Source organism: Gossypium hirsutum, chromosome D12 (assembly GCF_007990345.1).
Source record: "Gossypium hirsutum isolate 1008001.06 chromosome D12, Gossypium_hirsutum_v2.1, whole genome shotgun sequence".
Taxonomy (NCBI): Eukaryota; Viridiplantae; Streptophyta; class Magnoliopsida; order Malvales; family Malvaceae; genus Gossypium; species Gossypium hirsutum.
Window position 1 is genome coordinate 61,359,587 of NC_053448.1, and position 22,986 is coordinate 61,382,572.

General features: G+C 33.8%; 3 protein-coding genes across 7 annotated transcripts; 1 reads left to right on the forward strand and 2 right to left on the reverse strand.

Annotated features, from left to right (window-relative positions):
* The first annotated feature begins 2,004 nt into the window (after positions 1 to 2,004).
* Positions 2,005 to 5,454, forward strand: LOC107947312 (uncharacterized). Its single transcript, XM_016881926.2, has 2 exons — positions 2,005 to 2,378; positions 3,754 to 5,454. Exons 1-2 carry the CDS (start codon positions 2,286 to 2,288, stop codon positions 5,056 to 5,058), a joined length of 1,398 nt encoding a protein of 465 aa, XP_016737415.1. The 5' UTR covers positions 2,005 to 2,285; the 3' UTR covers positions 5,059 to 5,454.
* Positions 5,455 to 9,545: 4,091 nt separating this feature from the next.
* LOC121202843 (uncharacterized) lies at positions 9,546 to 15,279 on the reverse strand. Of its 2 annotated transcripts, none has more exons than XM_041107654.1 (10): positions 15,011 to 15,279; positions 13,612 to 13,785; positions 13,379 to 13,515; positions 13,131 to 13,175; positions 12,988 to 13,041; positions 12,650 to 12,754; positions 12,347 to 12,550; positions 12,053 to 12,138; positions 10,371 to 11,431; positions 9,546 to 10,264 (listed from the first exon to the last, which is right to left on the reverse strand). In XM_041107654.1, the coding sequence occupies exons 2-10, from the start codon at positions 13,748 to 13,750 to the stop codon at positions 10,041 to 10,043; spliced, it is 2,055 nt and encodes a 684-aa protein (XP_040963588.1). In that variant the 5' UTR covers positions 13,751 to 13,785; positions 15,011 to 15,279; the 3' UTR covers positions 9,546 to 10,040. The 2 variants fall into 2 exon arrangements, with proteins under 2 accessions (XP_040963588.1, XP_040963587.1); XM_041107653.1 differs by having other exon boundaries at positions 13,612 to 13,838.
* Positions 15,280 to 16,864: 1,585 nt separating this feature from the next.
* On the reverse strand, positions 16,865 to 22,379 carry LOC107944868 (U-box domain-containing protein 32). 4 transcript variants are annotated; one of them, XM_041107657.1, is made up of 10 exons: positions 21,962 to 22,379; positions 21,077 to 21,195; positions 20,746 to 20,867; positions 20,486 to 20,590; positions 20,038 to 20,159; positions 19,804 to 19,931; positions 19,338 to 19,484; positions 18,590 to 19,117; positions 17,408 to 18,139; positions 16,865 to 17,264 (listed from the first exon to the last, which is right to left on the reverse strand). In XM_041107657.1, exons 1-10 carry the CDS (start codon positions 22,143 to 22,145, stop codon positions 17,082 to 17,084), a joined length of 2,370 nt encoding a protein of 789 aa, XP_040963591.1. In that variant the 5' UTR covers positions 22,146 to 22,379; the 3' UTR covers positions 16,865 to 17,081. The 4 variants fall into 4 exon arrangements, with proteins under 4 accessions (XP_040963591.1, XP_040963590.1, XP_016734185.2 ...); XM_041107656.1 differs by having other exon boundaries at positions 19,804 to 19,958; XM_016878696.2 differs by having other exon boundaries at positions 21,077 to 21,198.
* Between the last annotated feature and the right edge of the window lie 607 nt (positions 22,380 to 22,986).

Consider the following 22,986-nt stretch of genomic DNA (forward strand, 5'->3'; position numbering starts at 1 on the left):
CCGGGCTGATCTATGAAAGTTAAACTAGCTCTGATACCACTTGTTAGGATCGTCCCGAATAAGCAACGAACGAGTAAAAATAGTAGAAGAAATTGAGAAGATGAACACACAAATTTAACGTGGAAAAACCCCTCAAAAGAGGATAAAAAACCACGGGGAAAGATAATTTTACTATAATGGCAAAAGAATGAAGAGTACAAAAGATGGAGATAAAAACTAAACCCCGAAAACCCGAAAAACAAAGAACCCTCAAACGTAAACACAAAATTCTCTGAATGTGTTATGAGTTCTAATCTAATGGGTGTCTCTTAATTCTAAGATTGTAAAGGAGCCTATTTATAGGCTAAATTAGTAAGTCAAATAAACTATACTAATAAATGCTAAATATATTATACTAATAAATACTAAATCTTCTAGAAAGAAAATATATTTCTGTTTAACTTGACTTGCAAGCAATCTCTTAGAATTTGGGTCACATAATTCTAACAGAAACTATTAAAATATACAAATATAGATTAAGAAATAAAAATTTGGAAAAATGTAAAAATAGGAAAACAAAGTTAAAGTTTAGGAATCACAAAAAAAGGTCAAAATTTAATATATTCATAAACTCTAAAGACAAAATTTCAATAATTAATTTTTTTACCAAAAAAAAACAAAAATATATCTAACCATTTTAAAAATTAAAAAATGAAAAATCATTTGAATTTAGAAATTTTAAAAACATATAACAAATAAAATTCTAGAAAATTTAATAATTATAAAAATGTTTTTTTTTACAAAAAAATAATTTCTACAAATTTTCTTTTTTTCTTTTGAAAAATAAAATTCAACTAATGGGATTAACAGTGGTGATATTCAATTGTAATTTTCTAAAATACCAAAATGGGAGAAGTGTTATAGTTTATGGTGAAATCACGTTTTTAAGTCATAAAAAATAATTATGTTTTTTTTTATAAAATGAATATTTAAACTTGTGCTATTCTTATGAAAGATGAACATTTAGTCAATAGATTACAAGTTGTGGTTCAATTTAATTATGATTTTAGTTTATATTTTTATTCAAAATTTTATGTGTGTACAATTTAAATTTTCAATTATTTAAAAATTAGATGGTTGATTGAGCTTTATTTTATTTCGTAATTTAGAGATGATATTAGAAAATGCTTAAATACATTTAAATCTACATTTTTTTAATTGTTATAATAACAACAATATTAATTTAATTAAAATTCAATCAGGAAAATACAATGTTGAATTATAATCAACATGATTAGTACATAAAACATATTAGTTTTAGGATTTTTGGTACATGCTAATAGCGATGGTATTAATGAAATTATTTTATACCTTTAATGGTACATGCTAATAATTCAATTGGCATAATTAACAACCTTATACATGTAAGGGTATTTTTATAATTTCATTAATCAAGTCATTGGCTTGATTCGTGACACCAACTTAATCACATACTTAAATAACAATATAGATGGTAATATTCATAATTATCATAATAATATAAGTTATTTTATTCATATAAGGGTATTTTTATAATTTTATTAATCGAGTCGGTGATGGATTAACCGATGACTTTAATTGAATCACACAAATAATAATATAAATCTCTATATTCATAATTTTCATAAATAATTAAAAATTCCTTTTTTGGGGAGTGGGGCATAATAAATTATGAGCATAATTTCTAAAGAAATGATACATTTTATCATAAAAAAGGTTGAAACAAAATATAAGACATTATATCGTTTTCCTTTTCCTTTTTTTTTTTTTATTGGTTGGAGGTTCATTCATGAACTTCCCAAATAAGTCCATAAATTATTAAATATTAACAGGCAATAATATAATTAAAAAAAAAAAGACCAACCGAAAAAAAAAAGAGCATAGCAACAAACGAAAAAAGAAAAAAAAAACTAGAAGTAGTGGGTCCCAATCATCTTTTACGATGACGTGGCAAAAACTCGGTGCAAAATGGATGAAAACTGGAGGAAAACGACTGGATGGGAACTGAACCGGAAGAGAAGGCACAAAAAAAAAAAACCCCCCAAACCTGAGCTAGCTTGATCTATTATGAATTAATTAAAAGGAAAAAAATCAAGGTTTTTTTTATTTATTTTTGTTTTTGTTTTATTATTTTTTATTACACTGAAAGTCGTCTCCAAATCGTTGTTGAGATTTGTTTGAATCTTGAGAGTTAAAAAACGAGAGATTTAAAGTTTCTTCATGAAGCTGATGTTATTAACGCATCGATTTAAGCTTAAAAATCGAAGATGAGAAGTGTAAACGACAGCGTTGAAACCGTTAACGCCGCTGCCTCCGCCATCGTCTCCGCCGAGTCTAGAGTTCAGCCTACCACCGTTCAGGTACATCCACTTTTTGATAGGACAATTGATTTTTTTTCTCTCTGATTGGTTGCCGAGAAAAGTACTGGAAATTCGTGATTTTGAGATTCCTTAAGCTCTCTTTTGATTTGAGAATCCGAAGGGGGGAAGAGCTTCAGTTTTGGATTTTTTTTTTGGTTTATGTTCTTTGCTTGCTTTTCTCGATGTTGAAAAGTCCGAAATTAATTCGTGATCTGTTTTCAGTATCGAGATTTCTTTTTCTCCGTTCTCTGTTGGTTGCTGAGAAACTAAGGGAAAAGTGAAACTCGGATCTTGAGTTCTAAACTTGTTTTAGTCTCATCAGACAAGTGAATTAGCTGAGCTAGGTTCAGTCAAGGTTATTATTTTACCTTTTTTTACTTTTCATGCTTCTTAAGAACAAACAGAAAAATGAAAATCCTATCATCGGAATTCAATTAAAAAGAAGGAAAAAGAAAAAGAAAATTTTTTCCCCTTTACGCCTATACTTTAAGGAGCAGATTTGAGTTTATAAAGTTATTTTTTTTTCTTTTTAAGTAAAAAAGTAATATTTCCGGTAGTTTGTTCGGTCAGTTTTCGACAATTCCTTCACGATTTTGATGGTTGGTGGCTTCTTTCTTATTCATTATAGTGCCCTTTTATCGATGAAGTCTCTGATATAAGGTTATGGTGGAAAATTTGTAGATTTGGTTAACAAAATATATAAAAAAAGGAGCTTAATTGGTTATTTGATATGAATGATATCGTTTTTTTTTTTTTGTCATTTTTGCTATCTTATTGAGCTGCCTATGAAAATAGATCCTGGGAAGAATGAAATTTGATCAGCCAACATTGTTGACCAACCCATCGTATATTCATGGACTAAAAGTAATTTTCAAAATGTGTGTTCTTTGCAGTCTATTATGTACTCTTCCTTAGAATTCTGAAACAGTAATTGAAGTCAGAGTCACTGCTTGCTCAAAATTGCTTTCTTAGCAACAGTTTTGGCTTGATTTCTACTGTTTGTCTGTGTGTTTTATACTGTGCCATGTAACCATAGAATACAAGCAGAGAAAATTTTATCGACTTTTGATGCTGACTTAATCATCATGGTGTACTCATTATCATGGATGTCGTTAGATGTAAAGTGTACTCTCGATTTTACTTTTAGCCATTGTGTTTATTTATAGACTTGAACTGTTTTGCGTTGATAGTGTGGGACATGGTATTCTTGAAAAAATATGCACTCAGCAGCATGAGAGCAGATGCTTAACATTTGGGTGGGTTATTGTGCTGCATCCGCATCTTATTCTAGCAGTCGAGAGTTGAAATCGGTTTACCTATAATGCTTACTGTCTTATAGAATGCTGATTCGTACTCTTTTTTCATTTAACTGCAGAAGAAAAGATGGGGAAGCTGCTGGAGCTTTTACTGGTGTTTTGGATCTCATAAGAGCAGTAAACGAATTGGCCATGCTGTCCTTGTCCCTGAACCAGTTGTACCTGGAGCTTTGATTTCAACTGCTGAAAATGCAAGTAACCCAACGGGCATTGTAATGCCTTTTATTGCTCCTCCCTCATCTCCTGCATCATTCCTGCAATCGGATCCTCCATCTGCCACCCAATCACCGGCTGGATTGCTATCTCTAACTGCCCTTTCAGTTAATGCCTACTCTCCCCGTGGACCTGCATCCATTTTTGCCATAGGCCCTTATGCACATGAAACCCAGTTAGTCACACCACCTGTATTCTCTGCCTTGACAACTGAACCATCCACTGCTCCTTTTACACCCCCTCCTGAATCTGTTCAACTGACTACACCTTCATCCCCTGAAGTACCATTTGCTCAATTGTTGACATCTTCGTTGGAGCGTGCTCGGAGAAACAGTGGGATCAACCAGAAGTTTGGATTGTCCCATTATGAATTCCAATCTTATCAAATATACCCTGGGAGCCCTGGTGGTAATCTCATATCACCTGGGTCGGTAATCTCTAATTCTGGAACATCCTCTCCTTTCCCTGATAGACGTCCAATACTCGAGTTCCGCATGGGTGAGGCTCCCAAAACCTTAGGATTCGAACATTTTACGACTCGCAAATGGGGTTCAAGGTTAGGATCTGGATCTTTGACACCAGATGGACTGGGGCAAGGTTCAAGGCTAGGTTCTGAATGTGTAACTCCAGATGGTATGGGGTTGGGTTCAAGATTGGGTTCAGGATCATTGACACCTGATGGTTTGGGTCCTGCCTCAAGAGATGGTTTTCCTATAGAGAGTCAGAATTCCGAGGTTGCATTGCTTTCTAACCCTCCAAATGGACCTAAAAACGATGAGATTATAGTTGATCACAGGGTCTCTTTTGAATTGAGCGGCGAAGATGTTGCACGCTGTCTGAAAAACAAATCATTGGTATCAAGCAGAACCATGCCGGATTATGAATATCCAAAGGACTTGGTGGCGCAAGGCAGGATAGAAAAAGATGAAAAGGTTTCAGGAGAAGCTGAAGAGGACCATTGTTATCAAAAGCATCGTTCAGTTACTCTTGGGTCAATTAAAGAATTCAACTTTGACAACAGAAAAGGAGAAGCTTCCGAGAAGCCCACCGTCAGGTCCGAGTGGTGGGCTAACGAAAAGGTTGCCGGAAAGGAAGCTAGGCCAGGTAACAATTGGACTTTCTTCCCTATGTTACAGCCGGAGGTCAGTTGATTTTTTAACTATGCAACTTAGTTTCACCTCCATGCATAAAAGTCAGAAAACTTGTTTAATAGGTTTGCAACACTAAACCCTGTAGCGTTTCAGTTGTTTTATCCGAAGATCGTACTTTCTCTCAATAGTCTTTGGTATAATTAGATGGTGAAGTGAACTAAAAGACTAGTTTTCAGAGGTCGAAAGAGTCTTTATTCCTTATGCCCTAAAAGGTAATCCAGTGAGGGAATATTTCATAGGGATCAAATTATGTTGGTACTGATAGAGCATTCTTTTAATATTCATTTACCTAATGTTATACCATATAAAAAAAACCAGTATTTACATGTAGTGTTGTATTATTATTTTCTTCTTTTAAATATGTAATAGTAAGAAGGCTGAACTTTTTTCATGCTAGCAATCTGCTGCTCATTTGGTGATTTATGTGCTTAATATCCACCTCTTGTCAAGTAACTAGGTAAAAGAATCATGGAGGTCCTTGTACTAGGAGTTAGGTTGCATTCTGCCCCCTCTACTAAAAAAAATGAGCAAATTAGTTCATGTATGTTACATCAAAAGAGCAAACTAGTCATTCTGTTACAAATTCTATCTATTTTTATTGTTAAAAACTGGCTCTTGTACACGTGTAACTGTTTGATTATTTTGTTGACCATGTTAGTTTTTAAAAATAAAAAATGATGAAAGTTTTAACAGAAAGGATCCGTTTACTCTTTAGTCTAACTAATTTGTCCGCTTTTTTAGAAAATAGGGGCAAGATGCAATCTGACTATTAGCACTGATACTTTTTCCTAAATAACTACTATATGTAATAGTCGGGATTCAGATGTCTCCTCGTATCGCCGCACGTATGAATTTGGTCTCAATTGGTACTCGATCATTTTGCCTCAAACCAAATCCTGGTATGTTTGGTGATCCAGGAAAGAGTCGGAATCCCATTTTTGATCACCACACTCGAGTCTCGAGTCCAGTTAGCATAGAACTGAACTATACTACAAGAGCTCTGCATAGCATTGAAAGCGGAGAAAACAAGTTTGGTACAATAGTAGTTGATAAGTCTATATGATTTTTAGTAGACAAATTTTTGTAGGGTATATAGATCATTAATGCAATGAATTTTATAGTAGATGATAAAAGTAATGGGTATTTATTTATGGTTGATGCCAGCAATTTGTATGCTGGCTAAGGATAAGCAGAGCAATGTTTGCTAAGGTAGCAACCAAAGCTAATTTCTTGTGTCTACAAAAATCAAAGACAAAAGATGTAAACAGGCTGTGCCCAACATAAATAATCTTTGCTTCATCACATCACATATAATCATAAGATCAATGGGTGGATTTTGGGGGCCCACTTCTGCTCTGTTGCTTTTCTTATGTCCCTCTGTTTTTTTTTTCCAAAGTTAATCAATGATTCAAAGGCGAATCGAAAATTTTTTTAAGGGTGGAATCGAATTATAATTTTTGGAAAAATTAAAGTATAATGACTTAACAGAATTTTTCTATTCTTGAAGGCTAAAGTACAATTTTAAACATTTTTAAAGGGTTGCGTAGTAATTTTTTCATTTTTGAGTGCCCTCTTTAAATTTGTGCCTGCAGTGATTAGCAATTTCCAGTGAAGTAAAATTGGACCAATGGTAAACCGGTAGGAACATCAATTTTCGATTAAACTGTTAAAATAATTCAAAAAAGAAAAAAAATAGTAAACATAAATAATAATATAAACATAAAAATTATAAATTATAAGAACAAAATTAAATATTTAAACTAACTTAAATCTTAAAGATAAAAAAGTAGCTTAAATTGTATTCAAATGGTTTTTAATTGAATTTTTATTCAATTCAATTGATTTTGCGCAGATTCATTGCTTCTGTGGTTTAAATGTACTGATCAAATCAATTGGATCATTAATTTCTGGTTTAACCTATCAATTTGGTCCGATTTTAACATGATAATATGTTAACAAAAATGAAACAGGCTAATTCGATTTGTAACTGTTGAAATGATCCCTTTTGGTCCTAAGTTCCTAACTGAGAACCGGACATGGGATGATGATATTATCATTCGGTTTCGGGTCAAACAAAAATGCATAAAAAAATTGCAAAATTTACGAGTAGACAAATACATTATACATCCGGGTTGTCCATCAAAATTCGGGTCAAACATGTTTGGATGAAAACATTAGATTACTTGTGCTAAAATGAAAAGAAAAAGGTCAAAATTCGCCACAAGTCCCTCTATTTTTGGTAAATTCAAAATTTAATTCTTATACTTTATTTTTAAGAATTTAATCTCTCTACCTTTTAGATTTCAAAATTTAAGTTCAAATTGTGTTAAAATTATTTTGTTCCACATGCACCTTAAGCATCTGACTATAAATAACAGTGTCATCAAGGTAAATAACAAAAAACCATCAAGGAAAGATTATAATACCTTGTTCATGAGGGTGCAAAAGGTAGCCAGTGCATTAGTGAGGTCGAAGGGCATCACCAAGAACTAATATGAGCCATATCGTGTGGCGCAAGCGATCTTGGGCTTGTCCCCTTCGGCGACCCTTACTTGCTAGCACCTCGATCATAAGTCTAGCTTGGTGAACCACCTCGCACCACTGAGCTAGTTGAACAAGTTGGCAATCAGAGGAATGGGGTGCTTGTTCTTGATTGTGAGCTTGTTGAGGGCTCGATAGTCCATGCACATCGGAAATGATTTGTCGTGCTTCCTTTGGAATAGGACTGGTGCACCGAATGGTGCCTTGGATGGCCCAATGAAATCAATGTCCAATAACTCCTTAAGTTGCCCTTGCCACTTTTCAAGCTTTGAGGGCAACATTTGATACGAGGCTCTAGCTGGAGGCTGAGCATCGGTGATCAACTCAATCCCATGGTCCACTTCAAGTTTGGGTGGTAGCCTTTGGGGCAATTTCTCAGGCATAATGTCTTTGAAATCCTTAGGACATCCACTACTTTGAAAGAAATAGACTCATTGAGCCCGCGAGATTCACAAGGCTCGTTAAGCTTTAGGGCTACAAGAAAAGTTTCATCATGCCTTTTGATTCCTTTCGAAAGTTGAATAGCAGAAAGAATCTTGGTTCCTAACCCCACGTCTCGTTTTACCGATGCAATACACCGCCACAGCGGTTCCAAGATGCAAATACAATTGGCAAATGGTTGGTTGATTAGTTAATTGTTAGTTTAAGTTAATGTTTATTCTTGATTAATTGATTGTTCGATTATATCGAAATGCTTAATACGCTTGAATTGACGCCTCTAGTGGAAAATTTAGATTAGATAAACGAGACCGAGGGGAGAGTTTATCATTAGATAATTTAATATAATTGTGCTGAATAATGAGATCGAGAGAAGATCTATATGCCTAGGTAAGATCGAAAGGAGAACTTAGGTAGTATCTTTTTATCTAGGATAAGATCCATAGGATATTCTTAACTAAGAGTGACAAAAATATAATCGGTATAGGTTTATTTATCTGTATTATGTCAAATATTTTTTTAAAGTGGTAGGAAACTGAAACTTAATTCGCTATTACATTATTCGCTTGTTGATAATATTATATCCAATTTTCATAAGCTTTTCTTTGTTTACTTTATTTAAGTGAATGGTTAGTATTAATAGAAAACAGTGCTAATCTTTCAATTTCATAAACTGTCTAACATGATTTTACCCAGTTTCTTATTCTATAAGCAATGCGACAATTACTGAACTAGCCAAGGCCATGCTTTGTTTTTAATGTATAAAAAGTCACCCTTATGAACAAAAAATACGCTTCCTTTAGCTGTAAATTAATTTCAAGGAGGTGAGTGTTAAGTGATTCCATGTTTGCTTAATATTGTTTCTCTACGTCGATGTATATAAAAGATGTAAAATTATCATGGAGACCTTATATTAAAAGTCAATTTGCATTTTGTCTCATCTATTAAAAAAATAAACAAATTAATCTTTATAAGTTAGATTAAAGAAAGAATTAATTATTTCTTTTTAAACACTCATTTATTTATATTGTTAAAAACTAATGTAGTTAATAAAATAATCAAATAGTGACATGTGACTTGCCACATGTATCTCATATTAGTCTACAAAAAATAATTTTTAACAATAAAAATAAATAAATTTTTTAACAAAATAACTAATTTACTCTTTAATCTAGCGCATAAAGATCAATTTATTCATTTTTTAATAAAAAATATAATATAATTCAACTTTTAATACACAAAAAAAACTCCATCGTACTTTAAGTACCCTCCTTTTTAGGAATGCCTTGAAGCTGTTTTGTTCGTGACCCTTAATTTTGATTAGTGATTTCTTTTCACTTTTGCCAAAAAGAGTTGGCTCTGCCTGTGATCTTGCCATAAAGAACTAACACTGCAAATTACAATCCTTTTATTTTTCCATTTAAACCTAACAGTTTAACTAAATATTATAAGGAATTTGTATAAAAAAATATTATTAGAAAATTATTAAAGAAAAAGAAAAGATTACGTTGAGCAAATCATTAGTCCATGAAAATAAACAAATGTTGATGGGCTCAAACATTATAACACGTTTGTCCTAAGTTCTAAGCAGCTTTTCTGTTATAAGATCAGAAAGAAGACATGGAACAAAAGTAATGGTAAACTGTCTGCACAGGACATAAGGAAGAAAACAAAAGAAAAGATGGAAAATCCACCTTTGACCCCCCTAAAAAAATGTACTTTTGTAATAGCAAAGAACCCCAATTTATTACAGCAAAAATTTGGACAATTAAGAGAAGGGAAAAAATAGCAAGAACCAGAAAAACTTAAAAGACTAGTCAAATTGCTATACCACCTTAAGAAAAAAAATAAGGGAATTATAAAACATTTTCCAGCAAAATTTTCTTAATTTTTTTCGACAGAAGACCACTGGTAAAACTGGAACCTCTGGTAAGAATATGAAGATGATTCGCTAAACTGTGCATAACCTCAAAAAAGAAAAAAAATTCCCATGTTACCTCCTCTTAGGTGGCGGATCTTTGTTTCGGAATGTACTTTATCTTTGCACCCTTTTCCGGCTTTCTTCTGAACTTGCCTCGGGCAGGTCCGGCAGTTGAAGCCTCGAAAGCCCTTGCCTTAACCACCAACTTTTTGGATGAATCAGCTTCAATTTCTAAGCACCCTGGAGGATCAGGGTTCGGGGTGAGAACCAATGTCACGTGTTCGCCAGCAAGAGCTTCCTTCCACCCTATAAAGCCAGTCAGATTGTTTATCAGAGAAAAAAAGTTAATTCGGTAACAACAGAACCGTAGAAATAGAGTTATTAGATAAATCGTTCAAAAATCCCGACTTACTCTGAGCAAGAATGGCCTTGGCAGTATGACTGTCGAACTGCGAGCTCTCTGGTTGTACACTTTCCTTCAACGTTGAAATGAGATCCATGCTTACCACACCATCAATACCATCTGTTGAACAGGACCTTAAACAGGTTTCATTGGAAGAGGTACGCGCTCCATCTTTCTCAGCAATCACTTGCACTTCAGATTCACTAGCACCATTTTGGACTGGCAATGAACTTTTGCTTTCTTGTCGACTCACTGGCCTCCAAAACTTTATAGTTGATCGGTTCGTAACACCCTGAACAGGATCGAGTTTGCTGGATTTCTCCTGAACATTGTTCTTTGGTATTCGACATTCAGCCAGGCTCCTGTCACATGCTTCAGCTAGATTGTTTCCATCGTGATTGCTATAATTTTCAAGCGTGACAGATATAGAACCAATTAAAAGCTCATGGTTCTTATTTTGATTCAGTTGATTTGCTGCTTGTTTCTCCATTCTAATTTTCAAACTCTCCCCTTCATTTACTGCTTTAGGTTTTTGGCTCCAGATTTTATTACCATTACCTATCGGAGCAAACCTTTCCCTGTTTGTTCCATGCTTGTTAATGCCTCCGCATTTAAATCCATGAGAATTCTGACTAGCATATCCATGAGAATTCTGACTAGCATGGAAATCATTAAGGACACCTCGTTGTGAATTAGGCGGAGTCTGCCGTCGAGCAACAACTGTATGCCGATATCCAACTTGTTCCGTTCGTCTTTCAATATTCTGACTAATTCCTGGATCACTATATCCATTGCTGAACCCCATTTGAATTTCATAATCTACATTCTCTTCAAGCTTGGAAAAAAGATTGGGCTCCACAGAAGGGATAATTTGATCCGTGGACATGAGGGGATTTTGTCCATCAGAATCAACAGCAGATGGGCTGGATGTTTCGGCAAGAGTGTTAACCTCCAACAGGTCATCCATGTTCGGCTTACTTTCTTCCAACTCCCAGTGTCTTTGTTCCTTTGCTTTCTGCTCTTTCTGCCTAAGCTTCTTCTGTCTCTTTCTCTCAAGAAGCTCGACTTGCCTACAGTGATGTATCGGGAAATAAATCAGTTAGCAAAGTTTCTTCAATTTTGCCTTCTAATAGATGTTGAAGAACTATTTCTGAAGAATCACATGCAAGTCGATAAGCAATAAGCCTAACCTTGGGACTAGGAGTTAGACCTACCAGTTACCACTGCCAAACTGTATCACATGACGAGGTTGTAATTTGTATCTAGGAACCTAAAAGGCACATGCTGACATTTTTTCTTCTCCAGTGCATGTTTCATTAAAGATTTTTCTGCAATTCTAATTTTTTATCCAGCTGTGCACTTTTTTTTCCTACAAATTATAGGGACATTTTATTTCAAGAGATACAAAAACATTTCTTATCAATATCTTCACTTTCCTTTTTCCTCTTTTGTGTTACATCTTTTGGAAGCAAATTATTAGTTATACCACATGGTGGGGTTTGCTCTTAACGCTCACGGAAAAAGAAGAAATTACTCTATTCTTTTCTGATCTGTTTCCTCCTAGACATAATTTTTCAAAGATGATTCATAGAGAATTAGGGGAAAGATAGGAATGAAAATGGTCCAACCTTAAAGTGCAAGTCAAATATCAGAATTTTAAAAAATTGTTAGAGAGAAATAGTGATACGCACCTCTTCTGGGCAGCTTCTTCCTCCTCCACCAGTAACTTCTGGCACCTCAAAGCTTCAGCATCTTTATCCGCAAGCCATTCTTTAACCTGAAAGTCAAACAAAATATATATATTTATAATGAAATAATATACAAAAGAAAATAAAAAGTTGACAAAAATTCATGCGCTTATCCAACGGTCCTGCTTTGTCCAATTGTTAGGGATTTAGCATAATACTTGCACCATCAAATTACAAATCTATGCATGAAAACTTTTAAGTAAACCAAACCTAGATAAAACAAAACAAAAAATGTACCAATTTCTGTTCCACCAAGAAGCTGGTACAGGCAACCAAATTTTTGGTTTCAAGACCAATCTTTCCTGCTTCACCATCAAAAATGTATTTTTGCATTGACACAGCTGCGCCACAAAGAAAAGTCCTTTCACTTGCATCATCAAGGATGCTAAATAGTTCCTGTGAAGATATTGGAAATATTGAAGGTCTAGCTTGCACAAGGTCCTGAAAAGAATTAGGACATGAAATCCATCGGATAAGAAAGTATTAGTATCTTTCAGATCTAAACACAACACTTAATGAACAAGAGAATACATCCCTTACCAGAAGAGCAGAACCTGCCCTCAAGCAAACTTGTGGCAAAGCAGAAAACCCCTGCCTCTTTACATGTGTAGTCAATGATTTTATGACTGAAGATCCTGGAACTCCCTAGAAAGTATAGTTAGCAAGGAAGCAATTGTTTAGAAGGCAGAAACTAGAACAATTGAAAACAATGATCCAAGTGATATGTGCATGTTTATCCCAGTGAGAAATAACCATTTGGAACAAGATAATGTTAACAAGTTAAATATCAACGATCCGTAAACCAGATCCAGATGTCACTTGAATATTACTAAATGACGTATCAAGAATTAAACAGGTGAGAAAATATAAACAATTACCTCCAGTAAGACATCCTTGAATGATACAACTTCCTTTTCCTCATCCTCTGATAGCTGGAAATAATATAAATGAGAAAGAATAGAAAAGAGAAAAAGGAAAACCTAAAACGTAAAAAAGAGGAAGAGGGGCAGTTGAGATATACCTTATCCCAGAATGCTGCTAATAGATCCCTATTTTTAGCAGAATCCTACGATATGCAAAACAACATCTTTTAGAGGAGTCCTAAGAGATGTGAGAAAAGTAAAAAAAATTAAAAGTAGCTAAGGAAAAGACAAATCTATTTTTCCAAGATGCTAGGATCTTGAAGCAGCAGAAGAAAAACAAATTCCAGGAGGAACTCTTTAAAAAATCAACTTAATAGAGTAATGATGTTTCGAAGGAATTGAAAACCTTATCAAGTTTTTTCAATCTATGGTGCACACGTATATGCCTTCTATAGTTAATGGGTGAACAAAATTCTCGTGAACACTTATCACACTTCTGCGCCTGCACCTTCAGAGGAGAGAGTAATGGCCAGCCAGGGATATCTGTAATAGATGTAGGCAAGAAAATAGAGGAATAATGTATCATTATAAAGTATTTTCTAGGACAACGATTTAACCCATCGAATAATTTAGAGGTACCTTGTTGGTCTAAGGCATGAAGCAATTGAATCCATTGAACCGGGCTGTCACCAGTCCTTGAGAAGGGAAGGAAAGGTTCTTTTCCAATAGCTTGTCTGATGAAGGTGTCCAAAGAATCATTTAGATCCTCTGATTTCATTAAATTTGCAGAATTGGCTGCCTTGAGTTTTCCAACTGGCATTTATGCATACAAACAAAGCACAACCACGACTAACTCAGAGGTGTCACTGCAAAGGGAAGAAAGACAAACTAAGATCCTAAAAGAAGCTTAAATTGCATGACTTATCCATCATCAAATCACAGTACTTTGACAATGATTCAGGAAAGAATGCTTCCAAGCAATCTATCTAATAGCCATTCTGCATCCAAGTCAGTTTAACTAATCTGGAACACTGGATAATGTTTAAAACTGATGTGCTACCCCCCCCCAACCGGCCACCTAGATATGGTAAGCATCTAAACATAAACATAAAATCATGTGCCTCCACTGGAATCTAAGTGTGCACATTCTAGTGAAGCAACCAAACATCCTGAAGAATGAACAAAATAGCGCCAGACATTTGCCTGATCATCAAAATAACAAGTCCAGAGGCATGATCTGCAACCATTATCCCATCTAAAATACTCAATATACATGTATGTCCTGCATGCCATTGGGTAAAGCTAGACAACAATGTAACAACTTTATCATCATCCTTACTATTTCTAAAATGACAGACAACGCAAAGATCAAACATAGGATGCATCTAGAGAACAATAAGGTCTAAGGACTATCTGATTGTAACATCCAAGCGCGAAACCAAGCACCATAGCCATCATAATATATGCCACCAAGGTCACCAATGGAACTGACTACTCATCCAATAGCAATATATTTCTCATCAAAACAACTAAATAGTTAACCTAGAAATTAACATCAAAATCCATATGCTGGTAGCTATGTAAATTTTAATTACAAGAAAAGATTAACCAAATCAAAATTCAATAACAATGAGAATCAAAGATCGCAGAAGAGTAGAGTCCTATCAACACTATTAATCTACCTATACCAAAAGTTAAAATCTAAGTAACCTTCCAAACCTTCATTTCTCCAAAAGAGAAATTTTTTTCTAGAACTTTCTTCTCCTGAGCCACAATATAACCATTGAACTTATTTTCCGCCATTTTCCATTATTCACCCAGTAAAATTCAAAATCTGACTTTCAAGTTCCATTTTCTTTTAAGATTCCACAATGGAACAATCAAATTCCACATAAAAATAATAAACAACTAAAACGAATTAAACAAAAAAAGCATGGTTAGGGCTTCCATTCATGTGATCTACAATAATCAATGCATGTTGTTTAATTTAAAATAAGAAACAATATACATAAAGAAGTGAAGTGATCAATTAACGTACCAGTGAATGAGTGAGAAGGAGAAACAAAAGAGAGATCGGTTAGAGGAGAGACAGAATCTTAAAGCGATCGCAAGGATTTACAGTTGAAGGATAGAGGATTGGCGAATGTTTGGCGGGAGAGAAAATCACCGAGAAAATAAAAAGTGATCGACCGAGAAAATTGTTGCGGAGGAAAAAGAAGAGTTTCAAGGCAGCAAAATTGTAAGAGAGAAAAGAAAAAAAAAACATATAAAGGTGGGAACCGGAACCCTTTTCAACAGTGTGGTAAATTTATGAAAAAAGAAAGGTAAAACATATGGAGAGGAAAACATAGTTATAGAAAGTAAAAAATATAGAGGTGACGTGGGACATTTTGGTGGCAAAGCGATGGTTGAGGGACGTGAACCTGAGATTGAGAAATAAGGTCCCAGCCAAATCTACAATTTGAAAATTATTTATTTTTACTTGACTAAACTTCATCCAAATAATAATGATAATAATAATAATAATTAATAACACCACCTCTGCAATCCAATAATTCCCCAACTTAATTACTTTATTATTTCTAAAAAAAGTAGTTTTAACTCAATTTATTATTATGTGAATGGGATTAAAAGTAAATCTCAAATAAATGTACGTGTTTATATAAATACGGTCACTTTTAATTTTTTATATATTTAAAAATTATGCTTTCTATAGATTAAAAATTATACTTCATATCTATATTATATATCCAACATAGATTTCAAATTAAAAAAATATAAAATATTTGAGCAAATTTAATTTATAATTATTAGAATTTCTATTTCACGTGTATACATATGAAAACTAGATGTTTAGAAAAATAGAAACGTATTTAAAAATAATAAATAGTAAATAATAAAATATATTATTTAAAATTATTTAATGATAATAACATATAAAATATATATAATATTAAAATTAAAATAAAGTTGTGATTTAATAGTAAATTTAAGATTTTATTAATGCAATTAGAGTAGATTCAAATTCAACTACATGCAAAAGTATTTGGTTCTTACATAAACGTCTAATAAATATATTTGGGACAAATATCAAAGTTATACCTAAACTTTAATCTAATTTGCAATGTCATACATGATCTTTGATTTTGTATAATTTTAGATATGAAATTTTGATTTGATTCAATTTTCAAAATTTACTAACAACATTATCAAATTATCACTATTTTACATTAATATATTACCTCTACAAACTTTTATATTGATTTAATATGAAAATAAATGTATATATTCATTTCTTTAAATGTGTACAATTGAATCAAAATCAAAATTTCATATATACATATGAACTACAATTCAAATTTCATATATATAATTACACACCAAATTAAAATTCATGTCAAAGTACACATTAAAAAAGAATTCATATATAAATTTAATCCATCATAAATCTTTTTATGTTGTTTTTGTTACCATTTTTATTTGTGAGATTTTAAAGAATCTAACAACCGTTAATTGGCTTCAACCACTAATCTTATCCCAGTAACATTTACGTGATCTCAAGAGTCTTCTACTCATTATATTAAATCAAAAAATAAATTAATCTTTCTATTAAAAATTTCATTAATTTTTACTGTTAAAAGCTAATATTTATACATCAACATGAAATCCACATAGCACGTCACATGTCACTGTTTAATTATTTAATCAACCACAACAATTTAGAACAATACAAATCAATAAAATTTTTAACAAAAATAACCAATTTAATTTTTAATTTAAAGTACATAGACTACTTTACCTAAAAAAAATAAAGGACAATATGCAAATTGAATCCTAATACAAGGATTTCTATGGTCCTTTTATCACATAATAAGCATTTTCATCCCAGTCCTCGAAAAAACACTGAAACATTTTTATAAAGAATAATAAGATGAAGTGAAATTTTTGTTCAGCTAATATTCTTTAAAGAATAATAAGTGAAACTTTTTTATTCATAGATGGCACTGTAATCCCTTGAGCTATACATGAGAGTATGAATAAGCTATATATTTTTAATCAGATCAGGTGGCCAGATACGATCGTTGTGACTCGTAAACGAGATAAAAGCATCAATATTGTTGCTGCCACTCTTGAATTGCCTGAAGAAGAGCATAATTAGGGACCAGATTGCAGTGTTCAAGTTTAAGATTTGTCATGGGTGATCTGTCATGGCCACTGTCCAACCATCCTCTAATAGCATCGGCTTCGTATGTGAAACCGTCAGCCGCTATGATTGGATCTTTCATCACCTCCTGCAAATTTAAAAGACAACCACCACGGTAACAATAAATGAAAACTACATGACCATTAAAATCACTGAAAGAAACCGACATCCTCGTACTGTCTTTTCTAGCAGGCATAAGTTCTACTACAAAGAACTGAACTTGAATGTTACCTGAAAAATTGGGCAGACAAAATGAGAAGGGGCGCAACGAAGCTCCTTAGCTTCCAAGCATGAAGCTGAGTTGACACATGAGTCTCTCATTGGACCAAGCACACTCCAGATTTCTGACACAAAGTCTGGTCGATCCAATGGCTGTGTATCGCAGCACCTTATTGCCAAGTGAGCCAACAGTTGGGCTTCTTCAAGTGGCCAGTTCCCAGCTGTTCGGTCCAACACCATGTTAAAGTTTTCTGTCTCTATCGAACATTTTACATCATTCAAGATCCCCAAAGCCGATCTCCCAGTCAAAAGTCGTAACAGTATCATTCCAAATGAGTACACATCAGATTCTCGAGTAACTTCTCCATTCTCAAGATACACCGGATCCATATAAACAGATGACAAAGCAGAAGTATCAGTACTTTTGCCTTGTGGAATCAAGCGGTAAATGCCACTGTCAATGAGCTTTGATACGAAATTGGAATCAAGAAGGACCTTAGAAGGTTTTAAGTTCCCATGGGGGATACAAGGCTTATTAGAATGGAGGAAGATAAGAGCAGAGCATATCTCAGAAGCAATGCGAATTCGAGTTTGCCATGGAAGTGGTGGAGATTTATTTTTGCAGGCAAGGCGCTCTTCTAGACTGCCGTTCCTGAGGTACTCAAAGACCAGTGACCTGGACTCCGGGCAAGTTCCAATTATTGTTACCAGATTTGGATGTCTAATCCGACTTAATATCTCTACCTGAAATCAATGAGCAGAAAATAAACCATCACTGGTAGTACTAATAGGTAATAGAAATTTAATTCGCCTAAGAAGACCAACATTTTTGAACCGAAGAACAAGGCAGCTTAAGATCATAAATACATGAGTGGCACCATGTCTATATGTCCGACTACTTTCAGGAAGTACCTCAGATTTCTTAATAATAAAATGACCTGGAAGCTCACAGGATATGCAAACAACAATGTGTAGCATAACAAAGCACACTTCAAGACTGCTGATATATATAATTGAATATGCCCAAAAGTGGATCCTCCACGGAAGAAGCTTTTGAAAATCCTTAATTTACAATCTAAGTCTCTAGTTCATCATATGTGTGTTGTGTTGATGATTCTAACAAAAAAAAAAAAAAACTGACCAACAACAACAAAAATAACATAGATGCCGTAGAGATATTTAAATAAAGTTTACCTCATTCTCAAATTCCAAAAGGCTTTGAGAGCCATAAGATGGCAACATTTTTATAGCAACATTCATATGGCGAAGGAGACCCTTGTATACACTTCCATATTTTCCTTCTCCAATCTTCCAAGAAGGATCAAAATCACGAGTGGCATTGTTAATCTCTATGAAAGAAAATTCAAGGATTTGGGACCCAGGAAAGCTTGAATCTCCACCATTTACAAGTTTCCTCAGATTTTTCAACACTCTTATGGCATTTTCATGCTCTATTCTCAAGTCATCCCGTTTTTTCTTAAAACTAATCAGAAGTTCCACAGCCGAGAACATTTTTTCCTCCAGCCCCTCCACTACACATTGGGACTCCACAATTTGGCTTTCAAGTATCGTCTTTTGGTCCTTAACCATCTGCAGATCTTTAATAAATTCATCATGTTGATCCTTCATCTTTTGTACTTCTTGCTTTTCTCTTTCAAGCAATTCCTCCATCTCTTTCCTTCGGCTCATCTCCTTCACACACAAGCTTTCTAAAGCCTTTGCCTGAAAGGAAAGTGTAATGGGCAGGAAGTTATGGTTCTGGTGTGTGTGTGTTTTGAGGGGGAGAGCAGATTCAAAAGGATCAGTGCAAAATGGTAAATTTACTTCATCTTCTATCAATTTACTCGGGCAAGATGTTTCAGAAGCTTCATTTGGTTTGAAATCAGAACTCGGAGTCATGTCAACCAAGCAGTAAAAAAATGAAAAAGAAGTGTTTTTTCACCTTGCATGCAGCCTCTATGGCATCATTTTCCTCCTTCCATCGCTTCATTGTCTCTGCAAAGACTTCCTGCTTTAAGTTATGATCATCTATAGTAGACACTTCTAGTTGTTGATCAGTTTCATTACTTGCTTGTCCTTGATGTTCTTCCTGAAAATTAGCAAATCATTGTAGTATAATCTGGTTATTTAGTGCGATAACAATGGCTTCTACTAAGAAGAATATTTAATGGATAACTAAATTCATTTGCTATACACAATCTGACTCAAAGGAATCCAAGCTCTGGTTCATAAAGCTTCATGAATTCATTATTAAAAACCATGATCCCTAGGATTTTCTTTTCTTTTGCTTTCTAAATGCAAAATTTAAACAGGAACAGCTAGAATAGCTTACAACCTTACCAGCAAATAACAAAAACTATCTTGGCAATGAAACCCACAAATTAAAAAGTTAAAGCATCTTTTCTCACCTCATCCATCTGCAACATGATTGATCCATAAGTGTCAACCACTCCATTGCTAGGCAAGTTTGGATGTACTGAACGCAGGGAAATAGGCCTTAAATTTCCTCTCACTACGTTGGCATCTTCCTGTGGTTCTGCACGGCTCAGCAACAAAGTTATGCCTTGGAGAAAACAATTGCTTGGAACTTCATTCGTGAAAGTCAACAGAAATGGGATCATGATCTGGAGCAGGGAATTTACCTGGAGATCTCTCCCTAAGCACGGATTCTGACAGCATCACTGCTTGTTCTGTTATTAGGGGTGAATCCATTGGTGGTGATGGAGTTGCAATCTCTCTACTAGATCCGTCTTGTCTGCCTACTCTGTTTCATATGAAGGCCAACTAGTGAAAAATTATTGAAGTTCTCAGTGCAAAACTCTACAAAGTCAGTGAACCTGAAAATGCTAATCCACTAGTTCAGAACAAGCCAAACACCACTGGTCAACCAATTTTATCATAAGCCGAATACCTAACAACTATTGCCATGAGGCAGTTGACACCAAGGGGTGAAGCATAGATAGAAAGAAGAGTTAAATTGGTATAGCTGATCCAATGGACTGCAGAAGCAGTGAAGGAGGAACCAAAGTCTCTCCCACCTAAAAGAACATCAAGCAACCATAATTTTAACTTACAATGTCAAAACATTACCTAGTATAGATGAGGCGACCCTTGCAAGCAAACCAGATATGACAAGAAACTGCTGCATTTTGGCATACAAAGGTTGCTTTCTTGGACTTCAGTTCTACTAGTTTCCTGCAATCGCAAAGAGAATTTAAATTTGGAAATTGAATACCAAACCAATAAAATTGAAAAGGCAGTATAAGCTGGAGGCTCACACCACCAGCATAACCAGCTAGCTAGATTCCCTTAAAAAGAATTCAGAATAGGATGTGATAAGAGATTCATACTTTGAGTAATATTTATCTGCTGCTGCTCCCATAACAAGCCATCTAATATTATGCCTTGCTATAATTTCTAAAATTCCCTTTTCAACACTGTCCATTTCTATCCACAGTGCATCTGCCTGTACCTGTACATTGTTCACATGATTATGTCATTAGTTAATAAGGACATCAAACTAATAGCATTGACCATTTTCTTTAGAAAGATCGCTGACAGGTAAAATGTACAGCAAAAGATATATGTCTCTTCCTCAGAAATTAAAACAACTCAAGGGCTGTGTAATGTTGGTCACATCAGTGACTGAACTAAATTGGAAAAGAATGAAATAAATAGTACCCCTGAATGATCAAGAATAAGAAGGTATTCATCTAAGCGTTCTTGCAATCTTTGTCTTTCAAGTTTCTGAAATGCCTCTACTGCGTGCTGTTTCAATTTACCGCGCGCAAGCTTTCCGTCTGCTGCTTAAATTATAAATTAAAGATATAACCTTAAAATTTGTACCATATGATCAAAGCAACTAAGCTATGAATATGCATAATAATCATTAATCACTATCAAATAATGAACATCCACTAAAGTAGGATTTTTTATCAATAACTCCACAAGCTTTCTATTTTCAGTCAAATGCAGTGGAATCTTAAATCAAACACCGAATAGAAACATGTTACTCTCTCGTTCTATCAAATTATGAACATCCATTAAAGTGCAATATAAACTTCATATAAAGTAGGATTTCTGATCAATAAGTCCACAATCCAAAACCTTTCTATTTTCAGTCAAATGCATTTGACTCTTAAATCAGATACCGAATAAACATGTTACCCACTCTGTCCATATTGATATAACTTTACAGTATTCAATTTCACAGGAAATTTAACATAATTGCAGCGAAATCCAAAAGTGTTAGTAAAATTCAATCCGTGTTCATTTCTCTTTCTCGATGTTGAATTATATATAAGATCAGCTCATTAATTTTTTTTCTACAAAAAAAAACAACTAATAAGCTATAATAAATACAGGAACAAACAAACAATTGCTCTCTTTTTCTTTCACGAATCTTTAAATTTAAAAAAAAAAAAAACAGGTGCCAGCGGTGAACAACAAAAACAACTTCCAAATTTCTCTTTCAACTTTCTCAGCAACCAAACAGAACTTCAACAAAAACTAAACAAACTCCAAAAATCAAAATTCAAACGAGCTAAAAAAATTAAAAAAACTCACTCAATGCAAGTACATTAGTAGGCCGGTGAACGTGAAGAACGCATATCTTTTTCCCGGGAAAGTTGTCAACCGCCCAATCAAGCGTTGTTTTACTCTTCTCCACATTTTTCCCCACCGCAACAAATATAACATCCTCAAAATCGTATTCTCTATCACCTTCAATCTCTTCCACCAGACTCCCCATCTATCCACTGATTCCTCTCTTTTTTGTTTATCCCTTTTTTTTTCTTTTTAAGATAAAGCTATTCCACAGAAATTATGATTAGGATTTAGGACCAATTTTTAAATTGCCAAATTGACTCGGTGAGTGAGTCAATCACCGAGTTAAAAAAGTTGGCCTTTTCTTCTTCTTTTCAGCATTAGATCCGTCTCACAGTTCTAACCTACCTTTGGACAAAGCTAAGAAAAAAATGGAGAGACAGCTGCTTGAAAGTTACGACGAGATTTAAACGACAAATAAATAAATAAAAGGTATAAAGATAAATGTAACCCCTAGCATTTACCATTTTTATCACTTTGGTCCCTATTTGGAACCGCTTTGGTACTCAATCTTCACAGACTGAATTACTAAAATTTTAATACCACTGAAATGATAGCACATATGGCAGTTTATTCACTTTATTGTACGACATTACCAAAGTATATAATTTTCTTTAAAAAAATTATGAAATTTGTTGAATTTTTAAATATTTTCATTAGTTTTTACTTTTCATCTTGAATTTTCATATAAATGGTCATGTCAATGATATTTAAATTTAATAATTTAGTCAATTTTTAATAAAAAAGCAATTTAACAGATTTTAGAGACAGATAGATAAAGTGATTTTAAAAAAGAGGTAGGACTAAATTAGAATATATTAGAGGCTACATTTATTATTATACTAAAAATAAATAAATAAATAAAAAGACTCTAGATAAAGGAATAAAAAGAACGAATTACAACGTGAAATAGAAAAAGAACAAGAAAAACGACAGCAAGGTGGAGTTTTATTTTATTTGACTACCTTTTAAATTTCATTTTACAA

What these genes read in the sequence shown, in the direction of transcription:
- LOC107947312 (XM_016881926.2), top strand. Translation starts at nt 2,286, where the DNA reads ATGAGAAGTGTAAACGACAGCGTTGAAACCGTTAACGCCGCTGCCTCC. An exon ending in TTCAGCCTACCACCGTTCAG is followed by an intron (nt 2,379 to 3,753) that starts GTACATCCACTT and finishes ATTTAACTGCAG; the next exon opens with AAGAAAAGATGGGGAAGCTG.
- LOC121202843 (XM_041107653.1), bottom strand. Translation starts at nt 13,792, where the DNA reads ATGCCAGTTGGAAAACTCAAGGCAGCCAATTCTGCAAATTTAATGAAA. An exon ending in TCATGCCTTAGACCAACAAG is followed by an intron (nt 13,516 to 13,611) that starts GTACCTCTAAAT and finishes CATCTATTACAG; the next exon opens with ATATCCCTGGCTGGCCATTA. An exon ending in TAGCAGCATTCTGGGATAAG is followed by an intron (nt 13,042 to 13,130) that starts GTATATCTCAAC and finishes TATTATTTCCAG; the next exon opens with CTATCAGAGGATGAGGAAAA.
- LOC107944868 (XM_041107655.1), bottom strand. Translation starts at nt 22,145, where the DNA reads ATGGGGAGTCTGGTGGAAGAGATTGAAGGTGATAGAGAATACGATTTT. An exon ending in GCAGATAAATATTACTCAAA is followed by an intron (nt 20,591 to 20,745) that starts GTATGAATCTCT and finishes TTGCGATTGCAG; the next exon opens with GAAACTAGTAGAACTGAAGT. An exon ending in TTTTGGAATTTGAGAATGAG is followed by an intron (nt 18,140 to 18,589) that starts GTAAACTTTATT and finishes CATTGATTTCAG; the next exon opens with GTAGAGATATTAAGTCGGAT.